At 38.5% G+C, this 18,650-nt stretch overlaps 1 protein-coding gene across 1 annotated transcript; it reads right to left on the reverse strand.

Moving 5' to 3' along the window:
• Positions 1-2,817: 2,817 nt before the first annotated feature.
• Positions 2,818-15,448, reverse strand: LOC117513294 (interleukin-21 receptor-like). The gene is made up of 8 exons (XM_034173540.1): positions 15,128-15,448; positions 14,666-14,804; positions 12,823-12,989; positions 12,500-12,645; positions 12,227-12,401; positions 10,405-10,501; positions 10,216-10,300; positions 2,818-3,446 (listed from the first exon to the last, which is right to left on the reverse strand). Exons 1-8 carry the CDS (start codon positions 15,204-15,206, stop codon positions 3,090-3,092), a joined length of 1,245 nt encoding a protein of 414 aa, XP_034029431.1. The 5' UTR covers positions 15,207-15,448; the 3' UTR covers positions 2,818-3,089.
• Between the last annotated feature and the right edge of the window lie 3,202 nt (positions 15,449-18,650).

Consider the following 18,650-nt stretch of genomic DNA (forward strand, 5'->3'; position numbering starts at 1 on the left):
TATTTTCTAATAAAAGACATAAAATTGTCAAATGTTATAAACTTCAATTTATTTTATTCCCATTCACTCATGAATAATCTGTGCTATCAACAAAATATATGGGGGAAAATTCATAAAAATTTGGGATTCTAAAAGGTTAATATCCCCATAGTAGGGTAAGAACTTAATGTAGTGGTATGCCTTACACCTAAAAAATGGGGTTAATTGATGCCCTGATTACATATTGTGTTTTTTTTGTTAGGGGAATATATCAGATATTGCAGTACAAAGACATGTTAATGTTTTGGCAAACGGGGTTAATCTGCTGCACTGTACACATTTTAATTTAGTACAACCATGATTTTCTAAAAGTAGACATCGATACCCTTCAAATAAAACAGGTCTCATTTTGTTCTACCGCCGGGAGGGGTATGGGCATTTTTTTCAGCCCTTGGCTGCTGGACTATGTGGACAAACGGGTTTTTTCTTCACAGGTGTCTGGATTGTAAACATTGTTTGAAACAAAAATATAGACTGCTGACAATATGTCATTAAAAATTATTACAACCTGTGCTTTGACAATAAAATAGGTTAGACTCTAATCTCATACTGTAAGCCTTAACGTAAACAGCAAACTCACTCATTCATCTGTGTAATAGTGCAAGACAACTGAGTGAACAGTTTTTAATTTACCATAATCCTGCTGCAGGTGACAATTCTTCCATTCATGGGTGATTCTTTAACTACGGGCACCATTGGCCTTGTAAATGTAATTTCCACCACACCATTGCCTTACAATATAAAGCGCCTTGGGGCAACTGTTTGCTGTGATTTGGCGCTATATACATGTGCTCTGATGTCACTGTTTATCTCCATAGAAACTACCCAAACAATCTTTCATACAAACTGTTTAAAGGGACATTACAGTGTTGTGGTGGAAATTACGGCAATAGTGTGGGACAACTACATTTTGTTTAAAAAAAATCAGTCAGTTGTATGACATTGAATACCCCAATTATGTTTTGATTATTTTACTGATATTTTATTCAGAGATAATTTAAAACATTAGAAAAAACGTTTCTTTACTGTTCATTTTTATCATTGAAGATCAAAAGTCTGGGTGTGGGACAAGCACAAAACGGCAATATTTGCATATAATGATGCTGAAAAAAGATGAAAAAGTCATTATAGACTACTAGAACAAATTTCGTAACACACTTTCATTGTAAAGATAACTATAAAAGTGTGAAATTTCTCCTTTTTTCTGTCTTTCATACAATATGATCAAAGGACATAATAAGTGCCCGTAGTCTAAGAATCACCCTCATTCAGGAATTTGTATGAGATCATTTTCAAAGGCCAGCAGAAACGGCTCCACCTTCTGTCCATGGTAGTCAATGAACAAGCTTCAGATATAGCTGGTGGATGCGACAGGTGCTAGTCCAACTCTCATATTAACACATGTTGGGCGTTATGGCTGTTTTGCCAGCTGATTCCACATGTGCTCTGATGCTTTAAGTTGCCACAAAAATTCACTAGCTTCCGTTTTCTCAGTATTGCAGTTCTGTGCATTTGGTATACTCCAGTTTAACATAACATACATGTGGAAATAAAAAGGTTTTGGGGGGAGGGATTCAGAAGATTTTCATATTTCAAACAGGGCCCCAGCATTCTTAAGTTTGGGAATGGCCCATCGAGAGGTTAAAGTGGCAGGCTTGTGACTAGAAGATCCTTGGTTTATCTATGTGGTACCCTTAATCCTTTAATTGCTCCTAGTGTGCAGTTGAGTACCTTGAATAGCAGCATGCTGCCATTATTGACAAAGTGAGGAATCTTGGAGTACTTTTCGATCCTGCATTGTCTTTTGGCCCCCACATTAGAGACATTACGAGGACTGCCTTCTTTCATCTGCGAAATGTGGCGAGGATTCATCCCATCCTGTCTATGGCTGATGCTGAGACTTTGATACATGCGTTTATTTCTTCCAGACTGTATTATTGTAATGCTTTATTTTCTGGCCTGTCACAGTCTAGCATTTGAGGACTTCAGTTGGTACAGAATGCTGCTGCCAGACTTTTGACACAAAGTAGAAGGTTTGACCACATTACTCCCATTCTGGCATCCCTTCATTGGCTACCGGTTTCTGCCAGATCGGATTTTAAAGTTTTATTGTTGGTTTATAAAATTGTTCATGAACTGGCACCTTCCTACCTGGCGGACTTGGTTAAGCCCTACGTACCTGCGAGGCCCTTGCATTCACAGGGCGCAGGGCTTCTGTGTGTTCCGAGGATGAACAAGAGGTCTGTGGGGTATAGAGCCTTCTTCTACCGTGGTCTGACTCTTTGGAATGATCTACCTGCTGTTATTAGGCAGTCTGACATGGTGGAGACTTTTAAATCAAGACTGAAGACCCACTTTTTTAGACTGTCTTATCATTGATTTAGTCTGTTTTGTAATTTCTTTTTATTCTACTGTGTTTTATCTTTTTATTGTGCTTTTCTTGTTTTTAATTTTGATTTTAGATTAATTTGTATTGTTGTGAACTGTGTGAAGCGCCTTGGGGCGACTTTGTCGTGAGTTGGTGCTATATAAATGAATAACTTGAAAATAAATTGAAATTGATTATTATGCCATTAAATGTGAGGCTTCATTGCAAGGTGCTTTGAGCATCTGTATAAAAGATGGATCTGAAATATATATATATATATATATATATATATATATATATATATATATATATATATATATATATATATATATATATATATATAGTATGACACATCCAAGATCAAGACTATGTTTTGCGATTGATTGTTGTCACTTTAATTGGTATTCAATAAAAAAGCAAACTTGATCTACATACAAGACATACAGATGGGTGTGAAATTCGTACACATCAAGAGCAAGACATTGCAGTAAAAATGGCAAGTATGACTACTATATGTTAACCAGTTTACAAAAATTGCAATAATAAGATACAGTCAGCATTTCTAACATTTAGATGGACTATTTAAGCTTTGGATAGCAAAACAGGAACAACATCTTCTGCAGATTTGCTGAGGGTGCCATAGTTGTCATAGCAATGCACAGGTATGGAAGGTAACTTTATATCAGCTTAGGTTAAGAGGACTGTTTGAAGTTTTGCCGAGGCTTGCTCTCATCTCGTCAAAGCTGTTGTCTTGGAAATGTGTAGATGATGCAGATGTATCTGCTACTTCTTCAACACCAAACCCCCAAGTTGAGCAAGGGAGCTGAGTGTAAGGCGTATCCCCGGGAGAGAGTCCGTGTGAACAAATAGAAGTTTGACACTGAGAGAAAAGTAGCTGTGTCACTGAGAGTTTCTGCAGATCCTCATTCTCCTCTAGTTCCTTCCTGATGGTTTTTGATTCAACAATCATAGAGGCGGCTGACAAAATCTCCTCAGCGTTGTTTTTCATTACAACACTATGTCGAGGTGAGAGCCATTCCTGCAAATTCAGCAGCATTGAGATATGTCATGTTAGAGTCTTCTTTCTCTTACAGCTGCTCCTGTATTTTCTCTTGCCAATATCCTTCTGTCACAAATCACCCCTGCCACCTTTCTCCACCTACTCCACCCTGCCTGCACTCTCTTTTTCAGCTTTCTACCACAGTCTCCATTACTGTGGATAGCTGACCTCAAGTATTTAAACTCATCTATTTTGACCCGCTCCACTCCTTGTACCCTGCCTCCCCACTCCCACAAAGTACAGACTGATCATCCAAGTACTGTTCATCTGCAGGCCTGCACAGCCCCATTCCACTATATCTGTTTGACAGCAAACTTGGCTTTGCCTATTTGTCTATTTGACTCCTTTACTTCTCACAGAAATATGGGTGATTCTTTAACTACGGGCACTATTGGCCTTGTAAATGTAATTTTCACCACACCATTGCCTTACAGTATAAAGCGCCTTGGGGCAACTGTTTGTTGTGATTTGGCGCTATATACATGTGCTCTGATGTCACTGTTTATCTCCATAGAAACTACCCAAACAATCTTTCATACAAACTGTTTAAAGGGACATTACAGTGTTGTGGTGGAAATTACGGCAATAGTGTGGGACAACTACATTTTGTTTAAAAAAATCACAACAGTTGTATGACATTGAATACCCCAATTATGTTTTGATTATTTTACTGATATTTTATTCAGAGATATTTTAAAACATTAGAAAAAACATTTTTTTTTACCATTCATTTTTGTCATTGAAGATCAAAAGTCTGGATGTGGGACAAGCACAAAACGGCAATATTTGCATATAATGATGCTGAAAAAAGGTGAAAAAGTCATCATAGACTACTAGAAAAAATTTCTTAACACAATTTCATTGTAAAGATAACTATAAAAGTGTGAAATTTCCCCTTTTTTCTGTTTTTCATACAATATGATCAAAGGACATAATAAATGCCTGTAGTCTAAGAATCACCCATATATATTTTTCTTTTTATTGTTGTTTATGCACCTATTACTTCTTACAGAAGTATTTTTCTTTTATTGTTGTTTATGCACCAATGACACCAGATCAAATTCCTTGTATGTGAGAACTTACTTGGCCATAAATTCGATTCTGATTCTGATTAGTAACCGCACTGTTTCACTGGGCTCCCTCTCATTCACACATCAATCAATCAATCAATCAATTTTTTATATAGCGCCAAATCACAACAAACAGTTGCCCCAAGGCGCTTTATATTGTAAGGCAAGGCCATACAATAATTATGTAAAACCCCAACGGTCAAAACGACCCCCTGTGAGCAAGCACTTGGCTACAGTGGGAAGGAAAAACTCCCTTTTAACAGGAAGAAACCTCCAGCAGAACCAGGCTCAGGGAGGGGCAGTCTTCTGCTGGGACTGGTTGGGGCTGAGGGAGAGAACCAGGAAAAAGACATGCTGTGGAGGGGAGCAGAGATCGATCACTAATGATTAAATGCAGAGTTGTGCATACAGAGCAAAAAGAGAAAGAAACAGTGCATCATGGGAACCCCCCAGCAGTCTACGTCTATAGCAGCATAACTAAGGGATGATCCAGCCCTAACTATAAGCTTTAGCAAAAAGGAAAGTTTTAAGCCTAATCTTAAAAGTAGAGAGGGTGTCTGTCTCCCTGATCTGAATTGGGAGCTGGTTCCACAGGAGAGGAGCCTGAAAGCTGAAGGCTCTGCCTCCCATTCTACTCTTACAAACCCTAGGAACTACAAGTAAGCCTGCAGTCTGAGAGCGAAGCGCTCTATTGGGTGATATGGTACTACGAGGTCCCTAAGATAAGATGGGACCTGATTATTCAAAACCTTATAAGTAAGAAGAAGAATTTTAAATTCTATTCTAGAATTAACAGGAAGCCAATGAAGAGAGGCCAATATGGGTGAGATATGCTCTCTCCTTCTAGTCCCCGTCAGTACTCTAGCTGCAGCATTTTGAATTAACTGAAGGCTTTTTAGGGAAGTTTTAGGACAACCTGATAATAATGAATTACAATAGTCCAGCCTAGAGGAAATAAATGCATGAATTAGTTTCAATTCATGCAAGAAGGAATCATATCCTTAAACCTAGTTACAGCGCTTTCTGAAAGACTTCTAGTGTAATGAAACTTATTCCCCACTGCTGGGTAGTCCATCAGAGTAAATGTAAATGTTATTAAGAAATGATCAGACAGAAGGGAGTTTTCAGGGAATACTGTTAAGTCTTCTATTTCCATACCATAAGTCAGAACAAGATCTAAGATATGATTAAAGTGGTGGGTGGACTCATTTACTTTTTGAGCAAAGCCAATAGAGTCTAATAATAGATTAAATGCAGTGTTGAGGCTGTCATTCTCAGCATCTGTGTGGATGTTAAAATCGCCCACTATAATTATCTTATCTGAGCTAAGCACTAAGTCAGACAAAAGGTCTGAAAATTCACAGAGAAACTCACAGTAACGACCAGGTGGATGATAGATAATAACAAATAAAACTGTTTTTTGGGACTTCCAATTTGGATGGACAAGACTAAGAGTCAAGCTTTCAAATGAATTAAAGCTCTGTCTGGGTTTTTGATTAATTAATAAGCTGGAATGGAAGATTGCTGCTAATCCTCCGCCCCGGCCCGTGCTACGAGCATTCTGACAGTTAGTGTGACTCGGGGGTGTTGACTCATTTAAACTAACATATTCATCCTGCTGTAACCAGGTTTCTGTAAGGCAGAATAAATCAATATGTTGATCAATTATTATATCATTTACCAACAGGGACTTAGAAGAGAGAGACCTAATGTTTAATAGACCACATTTAACTGTTTTAGTCTGTGGTGCAGTTGAAGGTGCTATATTATTTTTTCTTTTTGAATTTTTATGCTTAAATAGGATTTTTGCTGGTTATTGGTAGTCTGGGAGCAGGCACCGTCTCTACGGGGATGGGGTAATGAGGGGATGGCAGGGGGAGAGAAGCTGCAGAGAGGTGTGTAAGACTACAACTCTGCTTCCTGGTCCCAACCCTGGATAGTCACGGTTTGGAGGATTTAAGAAAATTGGCCAGATTTCTAGAAATGAGAGCTGCTCCATCCAAAGTGGGATGGATGCCGTCTCTCCTAACAAGACCAGGTTTTCCCCAGAAGCTTTGCCAATTATCTATGAAGCCCACCTCATTTTTTGGACACCACTCAGACAGCCAGCAATTCAAGGAGAACATGCGGCTAAACATGTCACTCCCGGTCCGATTGGGGAGGGGCCCGAGAGAAAACTACAGAGTCCGACATTGTTTTTGCAAAGTTACACACCGATTTAATGTTAATTTTAGTGACCTCCGATTGGCGTAACCGGGTGTCATTACTGCCGACGTGAATTACAATGTACATATTACATATGTACTCAGTCTTGCTCTGACTGACTATCATTCCCCTTATCTTCAGATCATATCGCCACATCTACAGGCTGGCCTCAACCTGCTCTCTACTCTCACTACAGATTACAATGTCATCAGCAGACATCACAGTCCATGGAGACTCCTGTCCTATCTCATCCATTACCACTGAAAACCAGAAAGGGCTCGGGGCCGATCTTTGATGTAATCCCACCTCCACCTTGAATGAATCACACATTCCTACTGCGCATTTCACTGTCGTTACACTTGTCATTCTACCTATTCTACATGACGTTCACATACTTCTCTGCTACTCCAGACATCCTTAGACAATACCACAACTCTACTCTTGGCAGCCTGTCACAAGTGTTCTCTAAGTCCACAAATGCATAAAGAAGCTCCCTCTGTCTTTCTTTATACTTCTCCATCAGCAAACATTAGAGCAAACATTGCATCTGTAGTGTTCTTTCACCATATTGCTGCTCACAGATCTTCACCATTCACTACTCTGTTACAGTGATGTATGAAACCTTTTCACTGGTAATGTGGCATGGAGGTATTGGTTATCTGTCTGCAGACATGATATTTCACAAGAATGTACAGTTGTGTCAGGAAGGGCATCCACTATAAAATGTGTGCCAAATCAACTTGAATATCTGCCTCAGATTTGCTGTGGCGACCCTGAGTGAGTCCTGTGAATGGCGCACCACAGGACAGACGCCATGTCATGTGAAACAGAGCTCACATGGGTGACGCGACATTCAGATCGCCTGCAGCGTGTTCACATGATCTGATGTCCGTTTCACCTGAGAAAGCCTGCCAATGTGCGCGCTGTGCGCTCGCTTGCTGCAGTCTGTTGCAATGGCGATATATGTTTTTATGTATTTCCACATGAGGACAGCAAGCAGACACGTGCGTCGCGGCATAGAGTTGTAAGGTCATGTACTTCAAAACATGGTACGTGTTCCCCAGCTGTGGCGTCCAGGACCGGAGATCTCAATAGCTGCTGCTAATGGCAGACACACCACCCTGGCCGTTCAGCGCACACACACACCAACATGTCACTCTCTGTTTCTGTGTTATGTGATCATTCATTTTAGTTATTTGACATGTAATTGTGTATGTAGTTATTGTAGTACTTATTTATATACCTGTGCTGGCTGTGGTCTCTGTGTTTTTAATGTGACACGTCGTGTGCAATGAGCCGTCATTTGCAGCTGTCAGTGATTCTCTGGACGGCGATTAGCTGAGAGGCAGATTACCGTGCTGTGTGTGCTCAGATGTGGCTGGCTGCTCCCCATCTGTACATACATATCAGTCAGTGACGTGCAGTCAGGGGAGGTAGGTGAGGCTGTGCCTCACCTGTCATCATGGAAAGGTGAAAATGTAAAATGAAAAAAAAAAAAAAAAAGAATTAAATGGTTATATTTATCCAGTGATTTATACTAAAAAGTTATTTTCCTTTTAACTTCACCAGTTTTAGATTATTTTTAAATTCAAAATAGCTGAATTATCACTTTTGCCATCAAATACTGAGAAGAGATGTGTGGTGAGGCAGCAGCCAGCCGTGCCTCACCTCGGAGTGCACAATCACTGGGCTAACTGCTGGCATGCTGTGCAGTGAGACTCTGTTTCACTGCACAGCATGTCAGCTATTAAAATGGCCAAACATTTTGGCTGTATGAACTTAAATTCCATAGTTTAGCTGATGTACATAATGTACAGTGTTTTTAGTCAACAGCTGTATGTGTGTGTAACGTGTTTCGTGTGCTGAGCGAGCACAAAACAGCTGCAAAAAGGCATTAGGTGAGGCACGCAGTTCTCCTGCCTCATTTTAGGGGGCACTAGTGATCCCAGGGATTCTACTTGCAACAATTCCTCAGGTGCAGAATGACAGCAAGCTACAAGAGCAGCCATTCATTTATCTTTTTCCTCTCGCCTGAACTTTACTTTCAGAATGGAGGATTACACATCCAAACTGAAACATGTGTCTTAACTGGACTTTTAATCAAAGCAGGAGGTAATAATTAATGGAAGACCAACACCAAAGCTAAAAGTTTTGTTTCAGACTGACTGGATATCCCATCTGGTCTCAGATGAGATATTGTGACCTGAAGAATTTGCAAAGAAATCTCATCAAACACGAGCGGTTGACCACTCAACATTCAAAGCCAGAAAAGGCTGAAAACAAAAAGAACAGGACTGATGAAGGATGATTTTCTTCCCTGGCAGTGATCTCCACTGAGACAGAGACTTTTAAAACTGAAGGAAGCTAAGGAAAACTTCCACAAGCAAGTCATTGATGCTTTTGTTCAGAAGGAGCGGTGCTTTTGTGTGTGCTACAGTTTGTATGCGTAAAGAATACTGACATGAGATTTTAAACATAACCCCTTAACTGCTGCCAATCAAACGGTGAATAATCTCCTCTGTAGGGTTCATATGTTTGTAAATCTGATTGTGATGAAGTCAGTGCCTCACCAGCCATCAACCTCACCACACGTCACTGATATCAGCATTTCATGCAAGTGTGCCCTCTCTCCCCTGCACACCACATGTGTTGGGGGGCATGAAACACCTATGCCACATGTGTTGTTTGGAGGCGCAAAACAAATGCACACCACGTGTTGGGGGGGAAGCCGGCATACTGGCAAAGCAATGCCACACTCATGGGGGCACTTAGACAAATTTCACAGCCAGCTCAAAGTGATTGTCTGCTCACTATTTTTGTGCTGACAGAGTGAATGGCACCACATTTTCTAAGTGTCCAGCAAGCGGTGTTGGATGTTCGTGTGTGTCACCTGGAATTTGGCCGACACCTGCCGCGAGAGGGATCGAATTGGCTCTCACAGAGCACTCTCTCTCTTTCGACCTCTGATGTATGTGAATAGTTGTAGTGACAGGTGTACGAGGTGTTAGAGGCAGCTCGGATTTTTCATGAATGGCATGCAATTCCTCCTCCGTGCGCTAGTTGGCTTCAATCTTGTTATGTGTGAAGGGGCCCTACATGAAGTTTAAAATTCTGCCAAGAAGAGTGGTCAAATATCCAGTCAGATTTATGCCAGAAGCTTGTTAATGGCTACTAAAAACCTCTGGTCGAGGGACATTTAAACAAATATTAGGGCGGGTGTTTATATATATTTGAGCCTGAATGTGTATTTGTGACCCTGTGTGGATTAGAGAAGATCCAAAATTAAATCAACCTTGTACACCCAATTCTTTATAGAGTCATTAATGATGTATGCTGTACAACTATTCCACCCTGGCAAAAAAAACAAAACAAACAAAAAAAAACAGCTAAAAATTACAATGACATTCGTGCCCATGATGAGTGCACATAAACTTCTGACTGCAACGTAAAGTACATGTGTGCTACTGTCTCACCTGAAGATTGCCATCATATTGTTTAAATAGAGATCCAAAGAACGGGGCTGGAGACGGTGTGTGGGACAAAGATTTTATCTTCAGTCTGCAGTGAAAATCATCATGAAGAAATAAATAAATTCAATTTTAGGCAAATATTGGTAAACACAACAATCCTAAATTGCTTTATTTGAGGTAAAGCGTTGTTACCTTGCAGTAGGACTGTAGAATACAAAGAGCACAGCTCCCACAACCACGCACAACGGGCTCAGAGATTTGATCAAAATGACTAGGATAGGTTTTCGTTCTAAGGAACATGAAACGGCACAGAATGAGAGGATCGTTCTGCACAAATTATATATTTTACAACCCCAATTCCAGTGAAGTTGGGATGTTGTGTAAAATGTAAATATAAACAGAATACAATGATTTGCAAATCCTCATCAACCTATATTCAATTGAATACACCACAAAGACAAGATATTTAATGTTCAAATTGATAATCTTTGTTGTTTTTGTGCACATATTTTGTCATTTTGAAATGGATGCCTGCAGCACATTTAAAAAAAAAAAGTTGGGACAGGGCAACAAAAGACTGGGAAAGTTGAATGCTCAAAGAACACCTAATTGGAAACAGGTGAATGTCATGATTGGGTATAAAAGGAGCATCCCCAAAAGGCTCAGCCATTCACAAGCAAAGATGGGGCGAGGATCACCACTTTGTGAACAACTGCATGAAAAAATAGTCCAACAGTTTAAGAACAATGTTTCTCAACATTCAATTGCAAGGAATTAGAGATTCCAGCATCTACAGTCCATAATATAATCAGAAGTTTCAGAGAATCTGGAGAACTTTCTACACGTAAGTGGCAAGGCTGAAAGCCAACATTGAATGCCCGTGACCTTCAATCCCTCAGGCGGCACTGCATAAAAAACCAACATCATCGTGTAAAGGATCTTACCGCGTGGGCTCAGGAACACTTCAGAAAACCATTGTCAGTCAACACAGTTCATCGCTACATCTACAAGTGCAAGTTAATGCATGCAAAGTGAAAGCTGTACATCAACAACACCCAGAAATACCACCGCCTTCTCTGGGGCCGAGCTCATTTGAAATGGACAGATGCAAAGTGGAAAATTGTGCTGTGGTCTGATGAGTCCACATTTCAGATTGTTTTTGGAAATCATGGATTGTTGCCAGCGCAAAGTTCAAAAGCCAGCATCTGTGATGGTATGGGGGTGTGTTAGTGCCCATGGCATGGGCAACTTACACATCTGTAATGGTACCAACAATTCTGAAAAGTACATCCAGGTTTTGGAGCAACACATGCTGCCATCCAAGCAAAGTCTTTTTCAGGGGCATCCCTGCTTATTTCAGAAAGACAATGCCAAGCCACATTCTGCACGTGTTACAACAGCATGGCTTCGTATTAAAAGAGTGCGGGTACGAGACTGGCTTGCCTGCAGTCCAGACCTGACGTCCATTGAAAATGTGTGGTGCATTATGAAGCGCAAAATACAACAACGGAGACCCCGGACTATTGAACAACTGAAGTCGTACATCAAGAAAGAATGGGAAAGAATTCCACCTACAAAGCTTCAACAATTAATGTCCTCAGTTCCCAAACGCTTATTGAGTGTTGTTAGAAGGAAAGGTGATGTAACACAATGGTAAACACACCACTGTCCCAGCTTTTTTGAAACGTGTTGCAGGGAACCATTTCATAACACAAAAACAATAAAGTTTATCAGTTTGAACATTAAATATCTTGTCTTTGTGGTGTATTCAATTGAATATAGGTTGAAGAGGATTTGCAAATCATTGTATTATGTTTTTATTTACTACTTCATTGGAATTAGGGTTATAGGTGGTCATGGAAGAATAAAACCAACATCATTCTTTAAAGTATTCCAAAAAAAAAAAAAGCTTTTCATACAAGCGCTCCTTCTTAATGAGATTTAGTTCACTGTAATCTATCAGATCCAGTGTGTAACAAACTTGTTGTACAAGAGAAACAGTTTTTAATTTTACCCTCAGTGGCTTCAGTTTTCCAGCATGTTGGAAAGCTCCATTTACTCCAAGTTCCTTCATAATCTGAGGTGAGGCTTGGAAAAGATCTCACTTTAACACAACATGTACCACTTAGTTTGAGTTCCAAGAGCTGGTTCGGCGTTAGAATGAACGGTGATGTCACTTGGTCAAAAGTCTGGTAAAAAGTTGTAAGTATCAAATAATGAATTGTTACCAGATGTTGTTGCTACTGAACAACTTATTAAACGTTTGCATCAAGACGGTGGACCTTACTTTGTTTGTTTGAGAAGTTTGGACTGACAGTTGATAGTCAAGTTCATCATGAAGGTAGACATGGTTTTCGTATCCAGTTTCCCATGTAAATTTGAGATTCTTTTGTGTCCTCTGAACCACAACGTCATACGGAGTTGTTGGCTGAACTGTTTGCAAATAGTCATCAAATCATATTTCAACACTTTGCATAGGTACTCTACTCTACTCTACTTTGCATTAGTTCCAACAGATTGTGGTGAATTTCAAAGATCAAATTTTAACACATTTATTCAGATGCACAATAAGTAATACAATCTAATACAATGCATTAAATTCAAACTTACTGCTCAGTGATGGCATAAAGTTCTCTGTTACACTTATGCAGTCAGATTCAAGACAAAGCTGTACAGAATAGACATCCTCATCTAAAAAAGCCACTGAGTCGCTGTTGGCTTTAACAGAGCAGTTGTAAGTCTGATTTATCTCATCGAGTGGGCAGGAGTAATTTTGTCTGTGGATAATGACACACACACACACACACACACACACACACACACACACACACACACACACACACACACACACACACACACACACACACACACACACACACACACACACACACACACACACACACACACACACACACACACACACACACACACACAAATTGTTAATGTTTTTACAACAAGACAGAAATACTACAATCATCAAGTGCTAAATTACAGTAGCAATAGTATTGCCAAAAGCATTTTAACAACTTTTCAGAATATCAATAAGGGGATGGACCAAAAACCCATTAAGTCCAGATACAGGGGCAGTTCCAGGATGTGTAATACATTCTTGTAAAACTAATCAAAGTCCCAATAAAACCATTAGGCCTACAATGTAAGATTCATGTATTAGAATTAAATTCATTTATAATAATAAGAATAACAAAATTTCAATAACCTCTTTTATATATTTATCATTAAAAAATGCAATTTGTATTGAACTGATAAAACCAGTTACACTGGCAAATATGCATCACATTAAGTTTATTCGTATGTTTTTGCTAAAACACCCTAATCCACCTGCATGGATAAAAAAAAAAAAAATGCAATTACCATATTTTCCATAGTATAAGTCATGTATTTTTTTTACTAGTTTGGGATTCCCTGTGACTCATACTGCGGTGCAAATTATATGCTATATTATTTGCGGTGCAAATTCACATGTTTGTTATTAATCATAGGAATGATAATGACTATTTATATAGAGTTTTCCCAAGAGTCAAAGCCCTAAATAAAATAAACTCCAATAATAAAAGAATAAATGCCAATAATAAAGATAAAAAATACACTACAATAATGCACAAAAATCTGAATTTAAAGAGCTCATAATATACTCTGGTGCAACTTATATATGTTTTTTTTTCCTCTCCAAGAGGCATTTTTTGACAGGTGCAACTTATACTCCAGTGTGACTTATACCCCAGAAAATATGGTATACAATACATATAGTGCCCTCCAAAAGTAGAAGGAGAATTTTCTTTCACCAAAACATCAAATCTAGGCTTCCATCTTGGATGTACCTTTTGATAAAGTGTAGCTGAGCTTTCAGGTCATCTTTTTAAGAAACTCCTCCTCTATACCACTTGATCATGAAGCTGTATAACTGGTGATACAAAATACACCAGAAGCCTATAACAACTTCTGGGTTGTCTGAGTGTATTGGTGGCTTTCCTCACTCTTCTCCTTGCACAGTCACTCAGTTTTTGAGAACTGTCTAGGCCATACAGATTTACCATGGAGTGCCATACTATTTGTATTTCTTCATAAATGATGTAAATAAAGTTCAAGACAAATTCAGTGACTTGGAAATGTTCATGTATCCATCTCCTGACTTGTCTGAAGAAAACTGACAATAAAACTGATTACTTGCAGGTATTATACCAAAGGGGCCCATTACTTTTGCAACCCATCATCTTGGCTTTTATATTTTTAATTAATTTATGTCAAGTTGTAAAGATTTGCTTTGAGTTTAAGGAAGGTAATTTTAGAAATTTTTATATTGAGAAGCCTAATTTACTTTTTGTCTTTGAAATGGCATAAGCAAATTAAAATGTCTGAAATACCAAGGGGCCAAATACTTTGAAGGGCACTGTAAATCATAAATTTTATTGCAATATTTGAGAACTGTAATTACCCAGGTTTCCAGCTATCTACAGCTTTAAACTTGATCCAGTATCTTTTTTTTGTCTGTTCCACGGGATTCCTGGTGATTTTCAAGATGCAGCTTATGGTAGACCAGTAGTCAGTCACACAGGAATAACTCTCAATTTTAACTGGAAATGGGAAAAAATAGTCAGTTATTGCTAATTACATATTTGCCATACAAACATATGTATATGAAATATAATTATACATGTATATCAGTATGAATTTGTGTGTGCATGCTGATATTTCATTGTAATGCTCAAGTGCTGAAGTCAACAACGAAACATTTTCCTTGAACCTTGGTTGATGACCAGCATGTAAAAATGTAGCCCCCCCCCCCCCCCCCCAAAAAAAAATGATCGCTGTCAAAGCGGGCACATCATGAAGACAATTTGCTCCAAAGACACTATTTGGTAAAAGCATGTTGTGTTGCAGGATGAGATGCAGATACCGTTGATGCTGTTGGTCACTCGTAGGATGCTGGAACAGCAGCAGCAGCAGCACACAAGCAGCAGCTGCTCACACTTCATGTCTCCTTTGACCTCAGTCACAGGTGGGAAAAAAACTTGTCTTCATTTTTGTCCTAATTATTTGGATTAAATCTTCAGGTGTACAAGACATTTATCAAATTGAATTATGACACTATAAGAACTAATTGTTCTGTGAGATATAGGTGAACAAATAAATCCACTATACACAATTTTAAAACATTCAGTCTAATATAAAATAGTCTGCAGAGCATGGAAATGTCTTATTACCCCAGGGTGCCCAGCTGCTATTGATGTCAGTGAATGAAAGGTGGAACTGAGGTTTAAATGATCTCTGCAACAGAGGAAGTCGGAGGTTTTACGTCATGGGTTTTTTGCACACTCTCCCCAACACCCCCTACCTTTTTTCTTCCTTTTTTGCATCTTCTTTGGTTTTGGGTAAGGCATTGTATTTAGATTTTGTAAATTAATATGGAAACTTTTAGACTATAAATGTTTGGCTAGAACTGGGGGCAATTAATTTGTACAGTGTCCAATTTTTTTGTGTGTGGGGGCCAGAATGTTGGCAAACATTTAATGTGTTTCCTGAGCAGTGGGTCAACAGGAACAGAAACATTCAAACATTCTCATTCAAATTTAAAAAGTGACTATTTTATGAAAATTCAGTAAGGTATATCTTCTATTATACATTCCAAATCTAAGGTGGAACTCCACTAGTGTATACTAAGGTACATCTAAATATCTTAAAAAAGAGTAGAACCACTCAGTTGCCTGGTCTTGAGAACCAGGGATGGTAGGTTGAAAAGCTTTTTTTTTATCCCATGGGAACTCTCCCTACCCACCTATGCGACTCAAGAATATGGACAGCATGTATATAAATGACATTTACACAATCAGGACAGTGAACAACATATACAAGAAATATAGTTGTACTACATAATATTATAGGAGTTAGCTCCTGAAACCTAAGTGTTCATACAGGCAAAGATTATAGAATACATCTACCTAGTCTGTGGAATTGTTGTAAAACTAAATTATAGCTAGTAGGTTAAGCTATAAATCTGGTTATGTTATTACAGAAACAGAAGCTATGATGTAATATGTTTTAGGTTTTTGCTACTATAGGAAGACAAATTCCATATTCTACATGCTTTTTAATGGAAACCTCAAACTTAGATACTATGTATTGATATCTATTACTAAAGAACCCTTTAAATTGAACAACCTTTAAAAATCTACACCATGTAATTAATCTAATTGTCATCTAATTAATCTAAATATGACATCCAATTATGTCAATTTAATTAAAATCAAATCAAATATGAAGTTACAAATGTAGTTAAAAAATAGAAAAGAACAACTTAATGTTTTGTTTCATTTCATATAATGAAAAAAAAAAAAACTTGATTTCTGCCTAGGCAGTGCAGCTGTTTCTGAGAGAAAAAAAACAAAAACAAACCTTTAACTATAACCAATATGAATGGTAGGAGACCAACCTTTAAAAGACGTTTCAGACCTCGAACAGATAAAAAGAACTTACTTATTTTTGAAGATGAGAATTGAAAGACATTTTTACTGTTTAAATTTATTTATTTATTATGTTAGCTATTTAGGAGTTCTAGAATTTTTTCCCAAATTTTTAGGCTAATTAAATTTATCTAAAATCACTACAAAGTAGTCTATATTGAGACACACACACACACACACACACACACACACACACACACACACACACACACACACACACACACACACACACACACACACACACACACACACACACACACACACACACACACACACACACACACACACACATAATGTAAGCAATGTTTGCTTTAAAAAGGTACAATATCATAAAGAAAGCACTTATTTAATACGGCATGTTATAAATGATTCAATGAGAGATACAAAAGTAGTGTGTAATTCCAGAATTACTAGTACCACAGAAGTTTAATTCTAAAGATTTTGGCTTGGAAATGTTACATGTATCCATCATCTGACTAGACTAAAGTAAAATTGCAGTGAAAGTGATGATTTACTCTACCGTATATGTATTTATTCAAAGTGATTTAATCAATTATTTTCATGATGGTATCACAAACTAATTGATTAAGCCAGTTTTCGTGAAGCAATCATGTACCTGCCGTGAGACTGGGTTGCATGAACACATCGCTTCATGCTCTGCAGTTCGAGTTGTGCTCTGAGACAACTCTGGGTATAAAAAGTCATTGAAAACTCTTAAAAGTTTATTAATACTTCCCATATTGTTACTAACAGCTGCTCTTTTATCAAAAACCTAAGTGTGAACATGATGGCAGTAGCTGCTGTCAAGTTATTAGTGTGTGAAACTCCCTTGAAGGTGACACGTTGGCTTGGTGGTTCGCACTGTTGCCAGACAGCAAGAAGGTCCTGGGCTCACTTCCTGCCTGGTTCTTATGTGTGGAATTTGCATGTTGACCCGTGTTCTTGTGGTTTATCTCCAGGTTCCTCTGGCTTCCTTCCTCTTTCGAAAACATGCATGTCTGTATGTGGCTCTGCGATAGGCTGATGTCCCGTCCTGCGTAATTATCTACTGCCGCCTTTAACTCAGTAAAATAATCGTTAGTAAAACCAGTAAAATCTAAACTCAGTAAACTCAGTAAAACCATCCCTGGTTCTTCAAGACCAGGTACCTAAGTGGCTCCACTCTACTCTTTTCTGCTCTTCTATTTTACTCTTCCTTTTTAGATATTTAGATATACCTTAGTATACAAGCAGAGTTCCACCTTAGAATTGGAATATAATATATAAGATATACCTACTGAATTTTCATGGATGCTTGATATTTTGTTTCTTTCTTTTTGAAGAAAACAGTAGTGGTTACTTTCTAAATCTCAAATGACACAACCATTGACACAACCATGCAGAAAGGATTGTGTATGAATTTAATGAAAAAAGTGAATAAGGGAGATTGAGAGTGAGATATGGAGTCATTGGGGTCCTTGAGAGATAAAAAAGGGGAGAACTCAGTAAACCAACTCAGAGAGTACAGACAGTGAGCTCAGACACCACAGAGAGCTCAGATAATGAGTTCAGCGGCTCAGAGAGTGAGCTGAAAGAACCAGTTCATAAAACTCACAGAGCCAGGTAGGTTCCACACAACCCTAAGGAAGGATTTTGTTTGAATGCTACTGAAACTAACAATTCTTCTTGCTCTCTGTCTCTCTCAACATATGTCCTATATAGAGTTGGCTGGCGATCACCTTCCTATTTTTCTTGTTGTTTAATGCTGACAAATTATACTGTATTTCTTGTCTTTCTGATGCTTGATTCTGGTTTTTTCTCTCTGTTTAAGGTGCAGCTCCATCCAGAGATGGTTGCGGTATTTGTGCTGGAGACCCTCCTGACCTGTGCACCAACAGCTTTTCCTGTGTATTGCTTTTGTGAATTGTTTCTGTAATTCATGTCTGTAGCATGGCCCAAGCAGAGGGTCACCCCTTTGTG

This window comes from Thalassophryne amazonica, chromosome 7 (assembly GCF_902500255.1).
Source record: "Thalassophryne amazonica chromosome 7, fThaAma1.1, whole genome shotgun sequence".
Taxonomy (NCBI): domain Eukaryota; kingdom Metazoa; phylum Chordata; class Actinopteri; order Batrachoidiformes; family Batrachoididae; genus Thalassophryne; species Thalassophryne amazonica.